Here is a 19101-nt window from a genome sequence, read left to right as displayed (position 1 = left end):
ATACTGTAAAGATCTAAAGATCTGCATTTTAGAAAACAAATGATGTCTGGGAAGGCAGAAGGCCTCATTCTGGTGGTGGTTCTTGAATTCACTTTGAGACAAAACCAGGGAGTTGACAAATAATGGGAAGAAATTGCTTCATCCAGAAACCACCAGATCTTGCCGCCGCCCGTTCTTGTGCAGTGTCTGCTGTGAGTGATGCAGATTGTCCTGTTGTGGGTGGTGCAGATTGTCCCCTTGTGCAGTGTCTGCTGTGGATGGTGCAGATTGTCCTGCTGTCTCTGAAAAAACGGGCAGCAAGCACCTCTCATTGTGGTTTTCCTTCCTTTCACGTGAGAGTCAAGCGGTGGTGCCAGGTTCTGATATTGCTTACGTCTGCTTGATGGAAGCTGCCTTCCAGGAGAAAGCTCCACGCTGAGTGCATTCTGTTATCTGCAGCTTGGGAAGATTGAGCATTAAAAACACACCGGTCACTGCCCACAGCAGCCCTGGGCAGTGGGTACTGAGCTCTTCAGCCTCATGTTGCAAATGAGGAAACTGGGTTTAGAAGGCTGTGTAACTTCACAGAGGACAGACTTGAACTTGGGCGTTCTAGCCCCCCAGACTACTGCTCAAGCAGCTGTCTGCTCCCAGAGAAGGAAATGGCAGCCACCCTATGTGGCCTTCAGCCGTCAGGAATGTGCCGCAGATGCTCCCACCTGTCCCAAATCTGGTTGGGACAGTAGATTCAATACCTGAAATAGTAGAAAGAAACCAAAATTAGCTATGTTGGTGAAAGACTTGGATAGACACCTAGTTTTTATCAAAACCGACTGGACTGGTGGACAAAACCCAGGGACTGTTGTAAGTGCTCTTTCCGATCCTAACATCCCCCAAAAGCGGCTTTAGGTCACTCCCTCCTTGGGGAACCCCTCAGCAAACGACATTTACTTAGTTCCCAGCTGCTTTTGGTCAAGGCTAAGATGGCAGGCGTGGTTTCTGGGAGGGAGGAGGGAAGTGCTTGTGTAGAACTGGGCCAGTGGGTGAAGGTTCTGTGGCTGAGGGTGGGCGACTGCCTACCATCATCTTTATTGTGAAATATTGTACAACACCAAAGAACGTATGTAACGTGTATGGTTATCAAGGACGTTAAAATCAACAACCAGGACCCTGTCCTGCCCGTCTGAGAGGAACACTCCTCCCTGTGGAGCCGATTTGCCTGCCATGCCCCATGCCTGTGCCAGGCCCTCGCTCATCTGTTTCTAAGTTTTTGTTTCTTTGTCATCCTACAAGAAACTTTCAAAATCCAAATAATGAAATTATCTAGAAACTTTTTTTTTTTTTTTTTGAGACGGAGTCTCGCTCTGTCGCCCAGGCTGGAGTGCAGTGGCCAGATCTCAGCTCACTGCAAGCTCCGCCTCCTGGGTTCACGCCATTCTCCTGCCTCAGCTTCCCGAGTAGCTGGGACTACGGGCGCCCGCCACCACGCCCGGCTAGTTTTTTGTATTTTTTAGTAGAGAGGGGGTTTCACCATGTTAGCCAGGATGGTCTCAATCTCCTGACCTTGTGATCTGCCCGTCTCGGCCTCCCAAAGTGCTGGGATTACAGGCCTGAGCCACTGCGCCCGGCCTTCTAGAAACATTTTACAGTTATATAAGTCATTTTAGGGTTGAATTGCTGAAAACTTTATGAAAATTTCTATTTGCATTATGCTGAGTCCCCACATTTATATTGAAACTTTTCACAGATCAGGGTGGAGCATGTCTTCATGTATCTGGTCTTGTCCTCCCATTTTTTTTTTTTTTTTTTTTTTTTTTTTTTTTTTTTGAGGCGGAGTCTCGCTCTGTCGCCTGGACTGGAGTGCAGTGGCCAGATCTCAGCTCACTGCAAGCTCCATCTCCCAGGTTTACGCCATTCTCCTGCCTCAGCCTCCCGAGTAGCTGGGACTACAGGCGCCGCCACCTCGCCCGGCTAGTTTTTTGTATTTTTTAGTAGAGGCGGGGTTTCACCGTGTTAGCCAGGATGGTCTCGATCTCCTGACCTCGTGATCCGCCCGTCTCGGCCTCCCAAAGTGCTGGGATTACAGGCTTGAGCCACCGCGCCCGGCCGTCCTCCCATTTTTTTATCCCCATGCATATATTTAGCTATCTTTGGGCACCATGAGGGAAAAGTGTGGAGGTGACAAATAGCACGAGTGGCTGCTTCCCACCATGACAGCACCTGGACAGGGCAGCAGGGTGGCCCTGGATGACTGGCATACTTAGGCAGCCTTGGGTCTCTGTTTTCAAACCCATTGGCTTCACTTGTTACTGCAAAAACACCAGTAGCAGTAAGTCCATTGAGCACAAGTGCATTGGGAGCCAAGAGCATGTTGCTTTTACTGTATTTTATCCATTCTCTAATGCCATGCATGACGGGGCACATTGTTACAGCTACCAAAAGGGGTGATTCTGCTGAGACATTTGGGGGGCAGGGAGGAAAAATAAACAGGCCAGGTGCAGTGGCTTACACCTGTAGTCTCAGCTACTTGGGAGGCTGAGGCAGGAGGATGGCTTGAGCTCGGGAGGTTAAGGCTGCAGTGAGCTGTGATGGTGCCACTGCCCTCCAGCCTGGATGACAGCAGGACCCCTGTTTAAAAAAGAGAGAGAGAAAGAAATTTTGTGTCAGTACATACACCGTCAGTAACACCATCAGTCAGTACACCGTCACTCACATCAGTCAGTAAACCACCAGTCACGTCAGTCAGTACACCATCAGTACACCGTCACTCACATCGGTCAGTACACCATCAGTCAGTACACCATCAGTCAGTACACCAGTCATGTCAGTCAGTACACCATCAGTCATGTCAGTAGACCATCAGTCAGTACACCATCAGTCACATCAGTCAGTACACCGTCAGTCACATCTGTCAGTACACAGTCACATCAGTTGGTACACCGTCAGTTCACCATCAGTCATGTCAGTACACCATCAGTCAGTACACCATCAGTCACATCAGTCAGTATGCCGTCAGTCACATCAGTATGCCGTCAGTTACATCAGTCACGTCAGTACACCATTAGTCAGATGAGTACACCATCAGTCAGTACACTGTCAGTCACATCAGTACACCGTCAATCAGTACACCATCAGTCACGTCAGTCAGTACACCATCATTCAGTACAGTGTCCGTCACATCAGTCAGTACACCGTCAGTCACATCAGTCAGTATGCCATCAGTCACATCAGTCAGTACGCCGTCAGTCACACCAGTCAGTATACCATCAGTCACACCAGTCAGTACACCATCAGTCACATCAGTCAGTACACCATCAGTTCAGATGGATCATGAGTCCATGCCACATATGTCTTTTGAATACATGAAAGTTTTAGTGTTATGCGATGCGGTCTATATTTTGTAACTTTCTTTGACCCAGAGTATTCCTGAGATTCTTCCCTATGGATTGCAGCTCTAGGTAATTGATTTTCATTGCTTGATTATCTACATAGCTGTATAAACTAGCTTCCTCTTACTCATTCTGCGTTGAGCCCTGGGGAGCTTCTAGCATTTGCTCTTAGGGACAGTGTTTTTGTGCACATCTTGTCCATGTGTCTGGGGCACACGTGCCAGCACCTACGTGTGCCAGCACCTACGTGTGAAGGTGCAGTGGCTGTTGCTTGGCACGTGCAAATATCCAGTTCTGCAAGATAACGCAGGCGTCCGCATATTGATATGTATCGATTTTTCCAAGGTGGTTATGCAGATTTCCATTCCCCCCTGCAGAGCAGCAGAGTTTTGTGTAGCCCTCATCATCCTCAGCCTCACAACACTGTTTTCAGCAGGGCAGGGGGTGGAAAAGGCAGAAAAAAAACTGCTGGTACTGGCATATTGATGTGATGTCGTTTCCTACATAGGGATCTCAACAGATTAGAGAGTTCAGCAAATTTAAGATCAAAATATAAAATCTATTTATTTTGTTAAACCAACAATAATTAGTTACACAATGTAATTTAAAAAGTACTGCTTACAGTAGCAAAAAGGTATCTAGGGATAAATTTTAAGACAGATAAGTTCTGTATGCAGAAAATATATAAACTTTATTGAAAGACATTTAAGAAAGATTTGCCTAATTCTCCTCTATGTTCAGAGAAAGGAAGATGCCAGTGTCAGGTCTCCCAAAGTTGCTCTTAACATTCAGTGACGTTCCTATCGACATCCAGCCACTTCTCTGACATGACGAGGTGATTAGAATTCACCAAGAAGAGTGCAAGGCCAGGGTTAATTAAAACATCTGTGAAGAAGAGGGCCATTTGCCCTGCAAACACCAGCACTTACTATAAAGCTGTCACGATGAAACTGTAGTTCTGGCCACGAGAAGGGCTTAGAAGGAGTGACAGCCTAGAACACTGAGCACGCTGGGCCTCGGTGGGTTGTAAGTATTTATCGCTCTCTGTTAAGAGGAGTCCTGAGTGCTTGGAGAAGCAGCTGATTCCAGGGCTGGGGCAGAAAGAAGGAAGGTGAATCTGGAACATGTGGCAGAAAGAAAAGAAGTTCAAAACCGATAGGCATTTGTTGTGAGGGTACAGGAAAAAGCTTGAAAGGTTGTCTGTTGCCTAAATTTAGGACAGTGAAAACTTCAAAATGAGTATTAAGAAGAAGGAACTGTGATGCATTGGAGTGGAGAAAGGGAATTTGGGAATCCATAATGCTGAATATGTAGAGAAAGAGAATTCACAAATCCGTAGTAAGGTTGAGTATCTGAAACACCCAGAATCAGAAACTTTATGAAAAGTGCTGACATGAAGCTCAAAGGAGATGCAAATGGGGGCCATTTGGATTTTCAGATTAGGGATGGTCAGCTGTGGCGCAGAATGCAACTATTCCAAAATCCGGAAGTACGTATGTATTTGCATGTGTATATCATATATTTTCAGGTTTATATATACATTTATATGCAACTATTCCAGAATCTGAAAGTAGATATGTATTTGCATATATATATCTCATATGTATTCAGGTTTATATATACATTTTTAAAAAATATATATACATATATACAAAAGACCGAAGTCAAACATAAACACACGTATATGTATATGCCTCATGCCTTTAACCTTTTTTTTTTTTTTGGTGAGATGGTCTCATTCTGTCACCCAGGCTGGAGTGCAGTGGTGCAGTCACGGCTCACTGCAGTCCCAACTTCCTGGGGCTAAGCCATCCTCTCACCTCAGCCTCCCGAGAGTAGGCACACAGCACCAAGCCTAGCTAATTTTTAAAATTTTTTTGTAGAGACGAGGGTCTCACTATGTTCCTTTCTGGTCTCAACTCGGGCTTAAGTGATCCTCCCACTTCCACCTCCATCGTGCTGGGATTATAGGCCTGAGCCTGGCCAGTTAAAAAACTTTTTGATGTGGAATACAGTTGAAATCTGTAGTAACGTTTCATGACTTTCTCTGCTGATTTGAACATCCGGGTCTGTTTCAGTTGACCTCTTACTCTAGGTTTGTTTTCCACTGTGGATGCCGGACATCGAGAATGTCACGCATGCTGTGCTCTTCCACGTTCTGCAGGCTCCTCCTCAGCTCTCTTCTGGGATGAGGTTGGATTCCTGGATCTGCTAGGTCTGGCCTTTGTGCTTAAGCTCCCAGCAGTACAGGGGGCAGCCCAGGGCGCCCTCTCGCCGCTCCTTCCCGCCCTCAAGCACGGCTGTTATTGGCTGGTACGGCTGTCAGTCATTGGCCGGGCCGGCGTTGTTGAAACCGCTCTGTCAGGTGTGAGGCTGTGTGTTTTGTTTTTTCCCTTAGTTACTTAAGGTGTGAGGGCGAATCAGGCCCCATAACTGTTTTTGCTAGAAGTAGAAGTGACTTTTACACTTTTTAAATTTTATTTTTTTTTTTTTATTTTTATTTTTTGAGACGGAGTCTTGCTCTGTCTGTCGCCCAGGCTGGAGTGCAGTGGCTGGATCTCAGCTCACTGCAAGCTCCGCCTCCCGGGTTTACGCCATTCTCCTGCCTCAGCCTCCCGAGTAGCTGGGACTACAGGCGCCGCCACCTCACCTGGCTGGTTTTTTGTATTTTTTAGTAGAGACGGGGTTTCACCGTATTAGCCAGGATGGTCTATAGCATCTCTTTTTGACGCTGAGGGCAGAAATTATTTTTTAATGTAAGATACTGAAAGCACTCATAAAGCAAATGATAAAGGCATTCATATTCATGAAAATTAAGTCTTTTCATCAAGAAACTCCAGAAGAAAATTAAAAACCTGCCATTAACTGAGAGATACTTGCCTCACAAAAAGCCTACAATGGTTTAGTATCTAGAATTTATAAGGAACTATTATAAATAGGAAAAAGATACCACGATGGAAAAACTTACCCAAACAAAAAGACACACCTTCAGAGGAGAGGGAGATACATATGACCTGTAAAATGAGCCGGGCGTGGTGGCGCCTGCCTGTAATCCCACCTACTCAGGAGGCTGAGGCAGGAGAATTGCTTGAACCCGGCAGGCGGAGGTTGCTGTGAGCCGGGATAGCGCCCCTGCACTCCAGCCTGGGTGACAGCGAGACCTCACCTCAAAACAATAAAATAATGAAACAACTTTTTTAATGAAGTAAATTTTCCTAATGGTACAAAAACTTGCTGTAAGACTAAACTAAAAATCTGTCTTGCCATGGAAGGACATGAAAGGTTTATCCAGGCCGTTCATAAGCTGTATGTGTGTAGAGCCATGTGTATAGTTAAGGACCTAGTGCTGTGAAAACATACCAAAAAAACATGTTCTTGTGGATATGAGAGAAAAAATAGGACCGAAGGACATATTTTGGGGGTGGTATTTTGAGAAACCCATCTGTTGCTGCAGCGTTCGAATTTGACTCTGGCGTGAGGCTGCAGTGCGCGCTCCTGCGTGTTCCTGCACGCGTCTTTATCAGCATGTGTTTCCATCTCTCAGCATCTTCTTGTGGTCGTTGACTTTTCATACGTAAAGTCTTGGGTGAAGTGTCCAGGTCTTTCACCCATTTTTTTCTAAAGTAGATTTTTTTTGTTTTGTTTTCAGACAGGGTCTTGCTCTGTGGCACAGGCTGGAGTGCAGTGGTGCCATCACGGCTCGCTGCAGCCTTCATTTCCTGGGCTCAAGTGATCCTCCTGCCTCAGCCTCCCAAGTAGATGGGACCACAGAAGCGTGCCACACACCCAGCTAATTCCCAAAGTTTTTTTGTAGAGACATAAGGGTCTCCCTATGTTATCCAGGCTGGTCTCGAACTGGAGCTCAAGCAGTCCTCCCGCTCCAGCCTCCCAAAGTGCTAGGATTACAGGCATGAGCCACTGCACCTGGCCCGTGTGTCTTTTTAGTGTTGATTATGCCTTCAGCACTGATACTATGCAGCCATCTGTAAATTCTTCCTGTTAGATTTATTGTGTCTGTATTCTCACTTCCCTGATTTGTGTATTTCAAGCCTGGGTTACTGTGTAAATCCCCACAAAGTTTTCATTGCTTTTGTTTTTCTCTTATCCAGTCAAATACTTCTACCAACATCATAGTCATTGAACATATTTTCTTCTCTCACCTAACCCATGGTAGCTGCTTTCTCTCCTGAACCTCCTCCCCTCTCCCGTGTGACGTCTCTGGTGGGCTCTGGTCCTTTCTGCCTGAGCTCTTTCTCTCCCGCATCATGACTGCTTCCTGTGTCTCCTGCCCCCCTGCCCTAGAAGGTGAGAGTCAGGGAGGTGGGGCTTCGATCCCCTCCTTGTCTCCTTTGCAGCTCCTGCCCGCTTGGCCCTGGTCCAACGTCTGCCTCAGGCCATTTGCTAACAGATGGGGCCTAATCTCGAAGATGGGTCCCTGAGGACTGGCGTTGCCGGGGTCTTCTGCCTCCGTCACCCCTCCCCCGTTCAGGGTTGTCACCAGGACCCCTTGGTGTGCACAGCACAGACGTAGTGTGGAGCTGAGGCAGGGCCTGGACTGAAACGCTGTCTGATTTCCTCACCTAGTGGGCATCCCCACCATCAGATGGTGCGGGGCTGAGGGGGACTACAACGTCATGGTGATGGAGCTGCTGGGGCCGAGCCTGGAGGACCTCTTCAACTTCTGCTCCAGGAAATTCAGCCTCAAAACCGTCCTGCTGCTTGCTGACCAAATGGTAAGGACCGTTTCCTGACACTTGGCACATACTTGCCGTCTGGTGGAATCAGCCGCTCACTTGTGCTGTTCTCACCATTATTACAGCTGTTAATTCACAGAGGAAATGGAAATGTGCTAAGCCTTAGCCTTGAGGCTCTGGTGGCTCCGCTGACTGGCTTGGAGGCCACCCTCTCGGTACCAGCATAACACGTTTCCATGCAGTGGGCCCCTCCGTCTCTCAGGAACACGCATGTGATTCCCAAGCACCTCTGTGCAGTTTCTCTGCTAATCCTGGTGTGTAGCCTGTGCGGAGGACAGTGCTGGGAGAGACCGATGTCTAGTGGCGGGTTGTCCCCTCTCTGTCACCTCACCTCTCTGTTTTGTGGGAGCTGAAGGCAAAGCGCCTAGACCTGTGGAGGGTGAAGGTTGCTGAAGGCACCTGGGGGAACAATTTGGTCAGTTGGGCGTCCCGCTCACTAATTGTTAAACTCACCTGCTGTGGCTGAGGGGCAGGAACAACGCAGCCACTGGCACAGTGTCCTGCAGTTGAGCTGTCCCTCCCTGAGACCGCCCTGGGCTGCCATCTCGCGCCTTGCTCTGCTCGCAGATCAGTCGCATCGAATACATTCATTCAAAGAACTTCATCCACCGGGATGTGAAGCCAGACAACTTCCTCATGGGCCTGGGGAAGAAGGGCAACTTGGTGTACATCATCGACTTCGGGCTGGCCAAGAAGTACCGGGACGCACGCACCCACCAGCACATCCCCTATCGCGAGAACAAGAACCTCACAGGGACGGCGCGGTATGCCTCCATCAACACGCACCTTGGAATTGGTGAGCCCCTGGGCGTGGGTCACTGACCTAAGGTGCCTTTGGGCATGTCCATGCCTCAACCCAGGGAGAGGCCAGCCTCTCGGGGAGCGGGGGGTGCGAGTGTGTCATCAGACCTTTGCAGCAGATAGGCTGGCACATGACTGCCAGGTGTATGGGGGCAGGTGGATGCTGAGATGTTGCTGAGTCACCTGTGAGGTGTTCGGGAATTTCCTTAGTGTGCATAAGGGGCAGCTCTGGGTGAGAGTGATCCGGGCGTGCGTGTCTGAGGCTTGTCTCCACTGGAAGTGCCAGCTGCGTCTTTTGCTTTGACGTGAGCACGCAAGTGCCGTTCTTCACGCCTTTCCCTTTTCTTTTCAGAACAATCCCGAAGAGATGACTTGGAGTCTCTGGGCTACGTGCTAATGTACTTCAACCTGGGCTCTCTACCCTGGCAGGGGCTGAAGGCCGCTACCAAGAGACAGAAATATGAAAGGATTAGCGAGAAGAAAATGTCCACCCCCATTGAAGTGTTGTGTAAAGGCTACCCTTGTAAGTATCTGGAGGCCTCTTCTCAGTGGAGCTGCTCACGGGGGTTGCTCGTGCGTCGGGCCCGCCTCGGGTGTGCTGAGATGGCTCAGCCTGGGTTTTGTCAGAAGAGTTGCTCCCCTTCCAAAGGGGTGGTGGCAGGAAAGTGGGGTGCTTTTGTGTGTGGTGGTAATAGCCTGCCCTCCTGTTCATCTTGACTTACTTGCCAAGTGCCCATCAGTGTGGAGAGCACTTGGAGGCCCTGGAGAGATGGCAGGTGAGGCAGGCCTGAGCCTTGGGGTCCTAAGTGGCTGGAAAGGGACGGATGGGCAGTGGTGGGACCTCTCTCCCTTTGCATTTGTAGGACTGCCCCAGGATACACACCTCAGATGAGACTAAATTGTGCTTTATGACTTGAATTCTTTTAAAAGCTTTCTTAAGGCCTAGAGTCTTAGAAATCTGACAGGTGTTTTGCATCTGTCTTTCTCCCCTTGAGTGTGCAGCAGCAGGAGGTAGACAGTGACGTTGGCAGACACCTCGAGTCGCAGTTGGGTTTCCTGAGTTAGCTTTGAGTTTGTTGTTTTGCAGCCGAATTTGCCACATACCTGAATTTCTGCCGTTCCTTGCGTTTTGACGACAAGCCCGACTACTCCTACCTGAGGCAGCTTTTCCGGAATCTGTTCCATCGCCAGGGCTTCTCCTACGACTACGTGTTCGACTGGAACATGCTCAAATTTGTAAGTTGTGCTGCCAGCACGTTCGCTCAGTGTGGTGTGCAGGGGATGCCTCGTCAGCGAGAGGCCAGTGACCGTCTTGTTGAGGGGCTGTACTGTATAGGGAGTGTCTCTGGTGGTGAAGGGCGAGTGTGTAGTGGGCAGGACTTGGACCGAGTGGGTGTCTGCCAGAAAGGGGTGCCAAGAAGTAAGATAGGGCCCAGAGCATGCCCTGGGGGCAGAGGGTGGGGGCTGGGGGTACGTGTTCCCATTCACTGTGCCAGATGGTCGTGGTGCTCACAAGATGAGTGGGGGGTGGGGCCTGTTGAGGTGCTGCTGGTCCAGCCTGACTGACCCTGTCGAGAGCTGGTTTTGCCTGTGGCTTTCTTGATGCGGGTGTGAGCATGCCCTGGAGCCTCTAAAACGCAGCCCAGCCCTGGGTCCATGTCTGAGCTGAATTCGTATTCAGACACTGCTGCCAGAATTGAAGCTCCTGTGGAACTGCTGTGTTCTTTCATTAAAAACTTGCTGTTTAGTTGTCAGTTTTAAGTAGAAGTTGGAGTCTTTCCAGGCGACAGTCTGATGGAGGAGCAGAACTGCCTCTTGGGAGGGTACAAAAACGGCGGCCTTGTCCGATAGTCGTGCAGGGGCCAGGGAGGGGCAGGGGTGCCCTGGACCCGGCCTCGGCGCCTCCAGGTGCTGGGAGGGGTGCGCTCTGCAGAGCGGACGGGTCCCTCTGCCGAGGCTGTGCTGCCTCTGGAGGCGGCAGAGCGACCCTCCTGCGGTAGTGGAGTCACCTGGCCCTCAGAGCAGGCTAGGCCAGTGTTTTCCGTAAATGGCAGCCTGAGGAGTCTGGGCGGTGCTGGCTGAATGGTGCTGCAGCTGCAGGCGTGTGTCCCGCTGTGTGTTGCCTGGTGGACGTGGCTGTGTCCAGTGAGCTGTACCTGCAGGAAGAGGTGGCACCTGGGTTTGGCCCCGGGGCTGTAGTTTTCAGGCCCCTGCCACACAGCATTGGCAGTTAGAATCTGCTCTTTCATAGGCTGCTGTCTCGGCTTAGAATCTGACCTCCCCACCCCTGTGCATCTGCACAGTGCAGCACAAACCCGGCTACCGGCCGAACCCACCACACCTGCACAGGCTGTTGCAGGCCGTAGGGTCTGGACCCTGAGTGGACTCCTCGTCTGAGCAAACGCTCTCATTCCCACCCTGCTTTCGTCCCCAGCTGTCACCATTTGGGGCCTGTCTCTGGCCTCCGATGGTTCCTGTCTCTCTCCCTGCATGTGTCAGTGAGCATGTTCACAGAGAAGCAGGGGGCCAGCTGTTGCCCATTTTGAAGTTTAAGGAAGTTTTGAGCCCACAGGGAAATGACATGCGAGTGGGGTTTTTTTGATTGTTGGGGTAGCTGAGAGGCCTGACTCTGACCCCTTGTGAGGATCACGCTGGCGTCCCGTGGGGAGAAACGCGTGGTCTGTGGGCGGCTTCGCAGACAGTCTTGTCCCAGTGGCCTTTGGTAGGGATTTTCTCCCGTGGCCGGGGCAGCCTAGGACCTAGGGTTGCTTTCTGTCAAACCTGGTTCCACTCTGGCCTCATCTCCTGACTCCTCAGGGTGCCAGCCGGGCCGCCGACGACGCCGAGCGGGAGCGCAGGGACCGAGAGGAGCGGCTGAGACACTCACGGAACCCGGCTACCCGCGGCCTCCCTTCCACAGCCTCCGGCCGCCTGCGGGGGACGCAGGAAGTGGCTCCCCCCACACCCCTCACCCCTACCTCACACACGGGTGAGTGCCCCCCTCCCAGCGCTCTGGAGCAGCTCTGGGGTGACTTCCTGTGTCCCAGGGTTGGTGGGGAGGGTACACTTGGTGGTGGATGCCGTAAGTGCCCCGTGTCAGGCAATGCTCCTCCTGGGGTGGATGAGCCAGGCTGCTCGGTTGCCTTTAGAAATGAGGACACCTGCCGGTATACATGATTCCTCCCACATCTCGCGTTCCTCCCCTATGAGCCCCCTGACCTCGCTCCCATGTCCCTTTGTGTCCCTGCGGCCGGATCTGAATGTTGGTGGCCATCGGTTGCTGCCAGCTCCTGACTGTCCAGGCAGCCCGGGGTCCTCTCTGGCCACAGCCTCTCACAGGAAGCCGCAAGCAAGAGGCAGCAGACAGGGGCGACCCACTCCGTTTCTCTCCTGTCCTCAGCGAACACCTCCCCCCGGCCTGTCTCCGGCATGGAGAGAGAGCGGAAAGTGAGTATGCGGTTGCACCGCGGGGCCCCCGTCAACATCTCCTCGTCCGACCTCACGGGCCGACAAGATACCTCTCGCATGTCCACCTCACAGGTAGGTGCAGAGCTCCTGGGTGGGCGCTGGGCCTCGGGCTACCCCGTCTGAGTCAAGAGCGGGCTGTGGTTTTTCCAGGGCTTCTTTCCTTCTTTCCTTTCTTCCCCCCATGTTTGAGAGTTTTTAATCTCGCCAGGGTGTGGTGTCCTGGTTGCAGATGAGGCTTCTCGGGAGGGCCTGGGAGACAAGCTGGGCCGTCATGGGGCTTGTCTCCTGGTCGCAGGTGGCCAGTCTCAGGTCTCAGGTGCCCGAGGCCAGCAAACCATGGGGGCTTTCTCCTGCCGTTTGAGTGCCCCACTGCCTGCAGCCGTCCCCAGGCAGCCAACACCACGCGCCTGCTTGCGTCCCGTTGTGGGTGCCCCTGGCCCAAGGGAACCTTCCTCATTCTTCCTCATTCTTGCCACTGGCCAGGGATGGAGGCCCGTAGGGACCTCCACGGGCTCCCCGCGCGACCCTCCCTGGTGGCGTGCCCTGCGACAAGGCTTCCCTTCTTTTGACGGCCTCGCCCGTCTTCCCTCGGACGAGAAGTACCCTGTTGCGCAGCCCGGGCCTGGCCACGGCCGCCTCCTCTTCAGCATCCTCCAGCAGCCTCTCCTCTCCTTGCTCTGGCTTCTGTTGTCTTTTGCGTTTGCTAACGTGCTCTTTGAACCAGAACAGCTTTCTCCATATGGATCCATTGTATTTCTTCAAATAGTTTTCTGGGTTGTTCGCCAACAGGGACAGGGTTAGTGGGGCAGGGCCGTGTGTCACCAGCAGGCATCCTGGGGGGTGCCCAGATCCCCCACGGGTCTTCCGCATGAGCAGGAACTCGGTTTGGAAATGCCCTGGAGCCTGGCTTTTGGGGAGGTGTCTTTTGGGGTCACAGGATGGAGCCAGGCCTGCTGCCGCGAGCGGGGCTGGGTGTAGCTGGCTAGCCAGGAACACACCAGAGTGGGGAGCATTCTTGACCACTTGCCGTCTTTTAATAAAATGATTGGGGTTACTGCACATTTCTAACTAACTAATGATATCATTAGAAGTGGATTTCTTGTGTGATAACTTCCAAAGAGACCAAAGATGCAGGATTTTGACTTCGTGGTTATTTGAATTGGGTTCAAGGGGTCTGGGCTGCATCACGAGAGTGGGTCCCTTACCTGCGCACAGCCCTGCTCTCACCTCCAGACACAGAGAGGGTTTAACTGGCTTCTTTCCACGAGCCTGGCACTTGCGCATCAGTTACCGTGAGCAGGTCCCAGGAGGGTCTGTCCATGCCCTTGTGTTTTCTTGACGCACGGCTGGCTCTGTAGCCCTGAACCATGGCGCAGGAGCCGAGAGTGCTCCCCTCGCTGGGCGCTGACTGGACTTGGGCCGCCTTGCCGCAGCGCTTGGCCAGCAAAGACTAGGGAAGGGGCCTGAATGCTTTCTGTTTGTTTTAAAGAAAGTAAAGTGTTTAGTGGTTTGGGATCTTTGAGGGCAGTGAAGCCGTCCTGAGCGGGCTGAGCAGCCACAGCCCTGAGTCCAGCTGCCTCTTCTCGGAACACAGCCTTGGCAGCACCTGGGTGTGGCCATCATAGCCGCGAGCCCCCGAGGTGGCCGTGAGCAGTGCCTCCTTCCATGGTGAGCTGTGGCAGGAACCACGGCTGGCTCTCAGGCCCTTGTTTTCCATATGAGGAAATACGACGTGGACTCTTAACAGCAGGGAGGAGTCTCCAGAGAGAGTTGGTTTGGGGGTGTGTTCTTTCCAAAAGAAGCATCTTGGCCTCTGCTCCTGGACACCCTGGGGGGCCTTCTTGAGAGGCATGTTGAGGGCTCCCCACCTCCAGGGCCGGCCCCCTCCGTCACCATCTCACGGGAAGGCTTTGGCTGTGTTCCCGTCCTGCCAGACTCTGCCAGCACCGGCACACGTGGTGGCTATGACCGGCAGCCCCCCGTTTTGAATCCCAAGGGGGATACAGGAGGCTCGATTGCTCTGAGCGCCTCACCCGCTTGCTCAGGTGAGCTGGAGAGACAGTCACCATGGGCAGTGACTCATCCCCGGCCAGTCTTCCTCCTCGGGCCGTCGCTCTTCCTGGTTCTTTCTGCTCCTCTCAGGAGTCCTTGCGCCCCGTGGAGATGGGAGGAGGCAGCAGGAAGGTCTCCCAGGGGTTGCTGGCCATGGCTGGGTGTGTGGATGGGTGGAGGACCACATGGCAGCCCTGCCTGCAGGTCACAGAGGCCCCCATAGTTGTAGGACCCCGCCCCAGCCTGGACTCCCCCGGTCTGTTCCGTCTTCAACCCCTCTCTTCTCGGGCTGTTGGTGTTCGGCCAGGGCTCTTTGTACACAGTAGCCTGGGCCGTAAAGGCCATCTAGTTGCTGAGTCTGTTTGGGGTTTTTACTTTGTGAGAAGAAGGCTTCCTCACTTCAACAGTCGACTCGCTTTGATCAACCCCTGTCCAGGACTAGGCCTGAGCTCTGTTGTCATAGCGGCGAGGACGTGCGTCTCCGCTGCCTGCAGGCTGCGCCCTGAGACCCAGTTGTGGGGCTGCCCAGTACCTGCCATCCCGCTGGGAGTCAGGTTTCCTTAGTGCTTGAGAACACTCAGGAGGGCCTGTCCCGTGCCCTCATTGGCCTTAAGAGCAAGTGATTGCAGAAGAGGAGTGGGCGCCACTCCTATCCAGAGGCCCATCCCGAGAGGCTAGTGAGGCTGTGCGCCGTGCCTGGGCTTACCCAGGCGGCATCCGTCAGTCTGTGGACCTGGTTGAGGCAAGGACGCCCATCTGGACATGGGGCCGGCGACACAGGTAGTCAGGGGGCCGGCGGGACGCTTACCAACAGCTGTCTTTTCCCCACCTCAGAATAGCATTCCTTTCGAACACCACGGCAAGTAGCTGCTCGTCTCCCATCGGAAGGCAGCACTGGGTGAGTGTGCGCGCGGCGGGCGCCAGGCAGCAGTGCCAAGTGGGTGGGAGCCACCACGCCCCGCCCGTGGGAGCTTGCAGGTGGGCTGGGCTTGCATGCCAGGTGCTGGAGGTAGAGTGAGGCTTCTTCTGCTCTGTTCTTCTCGTGGGGTGCAGAGCGGGGCAGTCCGCTGCCCAGTCTTGGGGGGAGGCTGTCCACAGAGAGCCTTGGAACAGAGTGAGCCCAGGAAACCATCCTATTGGCCTGTGGCCTCCCCATGACTGCGTTCTGTGTGCCGTTGCTCCCCTCCTGTCCTGGGCGCCCACCCGCGGGGCAGGAGCGGCAAGGCGGGTGCCCTGAGCACTTGAGTTGCCTTGTCTAGGGTGGGCCGTGCCTGGAGGCCGTCTGTGTCCTGCTCCGCTGAGTGGCTCCACGCTTGTGTTGGGGGCTCCTAAGCTCTTGCCGCGCCACACTCCTGGCGGTCTCTGCCATGCCGGCTTTTCCAGTCGCCTCTCTCTTCCTGTCTCATTTATCTCTGTCCTTGTTTTGTGTTTCTTTTCACACTTGGTCTCTGCCCAGCCGTCTTGTCCACGCAGCTTCATCTGTATTAACTCCTCCAGTTGCAGCCCACTCACTCCCCGCCGTCGGTGCATGGCCGGCGTCCACGCTGTGCTCCTTCCTTGGCGGCCACGCGCTCGGCAGCTCCTTCCAGCAGGGGCTTGCGCTTCTGTCGGGTCCGTGCTGCTGGGAGACCTGCTGCAGTTTTCACACTGTGCACACTCGGGAAATGTGTTGACAGGAACTGCTTTTCACGTCTTCCCCGAGAGGGGTACTCATTTTCAAACACCAGGTTCCTTTCCAGGAAGGGAGGCAGGAGCACCCGTCTCCGCTCCACTCTGATCCTCCGACCGTGCCGAGCTCGGCTCTGCGGGCACCTTGCTTGCATGCCTCTTCCTCCTTCCCATCTTCCTGTCACTCGTTCTGCTGAGCACGTGTCCCGGCCCCAGAGGCCCCTGTGCGTGGCGAGGGACGCAGGCGTCTAGACTGGGGCTAGGCAGTGGCGGTGCGTCCCCTCCCTGCCCAGCACCGTCACTGTGGTATCTGTGCCCGGGTGCCTGACTGGCTCCCCCGGCCCCATGCTGACCTTCTCCTGTGCTTTGGCTCCGACAGATTCCTGGTCGGGTGGCTTCCAGTGGTCTTCAGTCTGTCGTGCACCGATGAGAACTCTCCTTATTGCTGTGAAGGGCAGACAATGCATGGCTGATCTACTCTGTTACCAATGGCTTTACTAGTGACGCGTCCCCCGGTCTAGGATCGAAATGTTAACACCGGGAGCTCTCCAGGCCACTCACCCAGCGACGCTCATGGGGGAAACAGACTAAACGGACAGACTCCAAGAGCTGCCACCGCTGGGGCTGCACTGCGGCCCTCCACGTGAACTCGGTTGTAACAGGGCTGGGAAGAAAAACAGAGAGAGAATTACAGAGAGTCAGACTCCCTTTCCAGGGCCTCAGCTCCCTCCAGTGGTGGCCGCCCTGTACTCCCTGACGATTCCACTGTAACTACCAATCTTCTACTTGGTTAAGACAGTTTTGTATCATTTTGCTAAAAATTACTGGCTTAAATCTGTGTAAAGAATATCTGTCTTTTTATTGTTTCTTTCTTGTCTGTTTTTGCGGTCTTACAAAAAAATGTTGATTCTAAGGAATTCTGAGACAGACGCTGGATTGGAGTTTGTGTATGAGGTGGAGTCGGGCAGGGAGAGGGTGCAGGCAGATCTCAAGGGTGTGTGTTGTGTTTGTTTTGCAGTGTTTTGTTGTCCACTTTGGAGAGGAGATTTCTCATCAGAAGTCTGTGGTATGTGTGCGTGCCCATGTGTGGTGGGACCTCTTCAGCCTGATTTTGGCGTCTCACGCTCCCTCCTCCTGTAATTGAAATACCTGCTGTTGGGAGCTCTTGAGGCCCTTGGAGAGGAGTTAGGAACCCGCAGGCTGCCGCGAAGCAGGGGTGCGCGGGGGGTGTTACCAGGCAAAGCACTGCGCTCTTCTTCCCCAGGAGGTGGGCAGGCAGCTAAGAACCTGAAAGCAGAGGCTTTGAGACCCTAGCAGGACAATTGGGAGTCCCAGGATTAAGGTGGAAGATGCGTTTCTGGTCCCTTGGGAGAGGATTGTGACCCGAGAGGCGTGTGGTTACTGCAGTGTTGGTTGCCTTTGCTGCCTTTGCACTCGGTACATTTTCTCAACACTCAGTGCTCCTGTGCGGATTGGCAGTAGGTCTGTGTGAATGCCTGCGCTCAAAACCGGGAGCAGGGCTGTCCTTGCCGGGTGCCAAGACCAGCTCAGAAAAGCCGGCAGGACCGAAGGACCCACCCTGAGGTGCCAAGGAGCAGGTGACTCTCCCAACCCGACCCAGAACCTTCATGGCCAGGAAGTAGGGTCTGCGCTCTGTGACCTTCTGTTGGGCGCGTGTCTCTTGGTCAGAAGTGAAGCAGCATGTGTGGCGCCGAGTCCCACCAGAAGGCAGGCGGCCTCCGTGAGCTGGTGCTGCCCCAGGCTCCACGCTGCTGGGCCCTGAGATGCCCAGGATGCCTTCTCGCCTCTCACTCCGCAGCAGTTGGCCAGTAGCCAGTGGCCGTGTGCTCCCAACCCCAATGCGCAGTGCAGTCTGTGTTCGTGGGCACTTCTGCTGGACCCCATCACGATGGACAATGTTCCCTTTGGACTCTAGGGCCCCGAAGGTGTGCACCTGGGTTCTTCCCTCTCCTCCCCAGAGATCCCCGGACACCGTAACTGGCTGGCGTCCCAGAACACAGTTGTTCATGCTCCCAGCTGGCTGGCTGGCTGAGTCCATGGGTGCTTTCTGAATCCTAGGCTGGTTACTGTGTAATAAGCATTTTGGAGGACGGGGCCTTGAGCGGGTGGGAGCTGTGTGTCGAAGTACAGAGGGAAGTCGGGGTGGGTCAGAGCCAAGTTAGAGATTTTCTTTGTTGCTGGACGCCTTCCTGAAGGTAGACGTCCCCGACCCGGAGAGACGTTGCGGCTGTGGCCTGAAGTGGCGCAAGCTGGCTTTGTAAATACCCGTGGTCCTGACGTAGTGCCAGAACGTTTGTGCGAGGCAGCTCTGCGCCCGGGTTCCAGCCCGAGCCTTGTCAGGTTGTGTCTTCGGAGTGTGCTTGTGACAGTCCTTGCCCAGTATCTAGTCCCCGTCGCCCCGTGCAGGAAACGTAGGTAGGACGTTGTCAGCTGTGCGCTGGTGGCCAGTCTCCAAGCTGTGCGTTTGTGTCGCCACTGTATTTGTGTACTTTAACAATTGTGTAAATAATAAATTCATAATGACTTCTACCTTTCTTCCCTCCCCTTTTCATGTGGTCTTTATTTCATCAGCTTGAGAGTTTTCGATGCATTGAGGTGAACTATGTGAAAATACTTTTTTGAGATGATTGTTCTTTCTCAGGCCGTGGGTGTCTGGGAGCTGGCAGAGCAGGAGGAGAGCTGTGCCTTGGGCCTCCTGCCGGGCAGGGAGGGGTGGCGACTGCTCCTCGCCGTGCTGCCCCCTTGGGCTCTGGTGTGCACACGGGAGTCCACGCATGTTCTCTGTGATGGTTCTGGAGAGCCCCTGCCCTCTGAGGTGGCACCGGCAGCGGCACTCCAGCCGCCTGGGGTGAGCGCATGTCCATTCCCACTGCCATAGGGCTGCAGGGTTCAGGGCTTCCCCTGTCACTTGAGCTGTTGAAGCCCAGGTGCTGCCCCAATGGCCCTGCACAGGCACAAGGATGCGGTTC

The 19101-nt window shown here is 53.6% G+C and overlaps 1 protein-coding gene across 8 annotated transcripts in view; it reads left to right on the top strand.

Moving 5' to 3' along the window:
- The window catches only part of CSNK1D (casein kinase 1 delta), a 33698-nt gene that overhangs the window by 11401 nt on the left and 3196 nt on the right, over positions 1–19101 (top strand). Inside the window, exons 3-10 of one of the 8 annotated variants that reach the window (XR_004430306.1) lie at positions 7953–8101; positions 8690–8918; positions 9276–9446; positions 10011–10159; positions 11741–11912; positions 12211–12463; positions 15278–15341; positions 16491–18666. Coding sequence is in view for 5 of the 8 variants with exons in the window: in XM_033181682.1 (XP_033037573.1) it covers positions 7953–8101; positions 8690–8918; positions 9276–9446; positions 10011–10159; positions 11741–11912; positions 12324–12463; positions 14326–14379 (1064 nt within the window). In the remaining 3 variants the exon portion in view is untranslated. The other 7 variants (XM_033181685.1, XR_004430307.1, XM_033181683.1 and 4 more) reach the window with 7 other exon arrangements.

Source organism: Trachypithecus francoisi, unplaced genomic scaffold (genome assembly GCF_009764315.1).
Source record: "Trachypithecus francoisi isolate TF-2019V2 unplaced genomic scaffold, Tfra_2.0 Lachesis_group20, whole genome shotgun sequence".
Lineage (NCBI taxonomy): Eukaryota > Metazoa > Chordata > Mammalia > Primates > Cercopithecidae > Trachypithecus > Trachypithecus francoisi.
The sequence above is the reverse complement of the archived record's forward strand: the minus strand, read 5'-3'. Positions and strand labels throughout refer to the sequence as shown.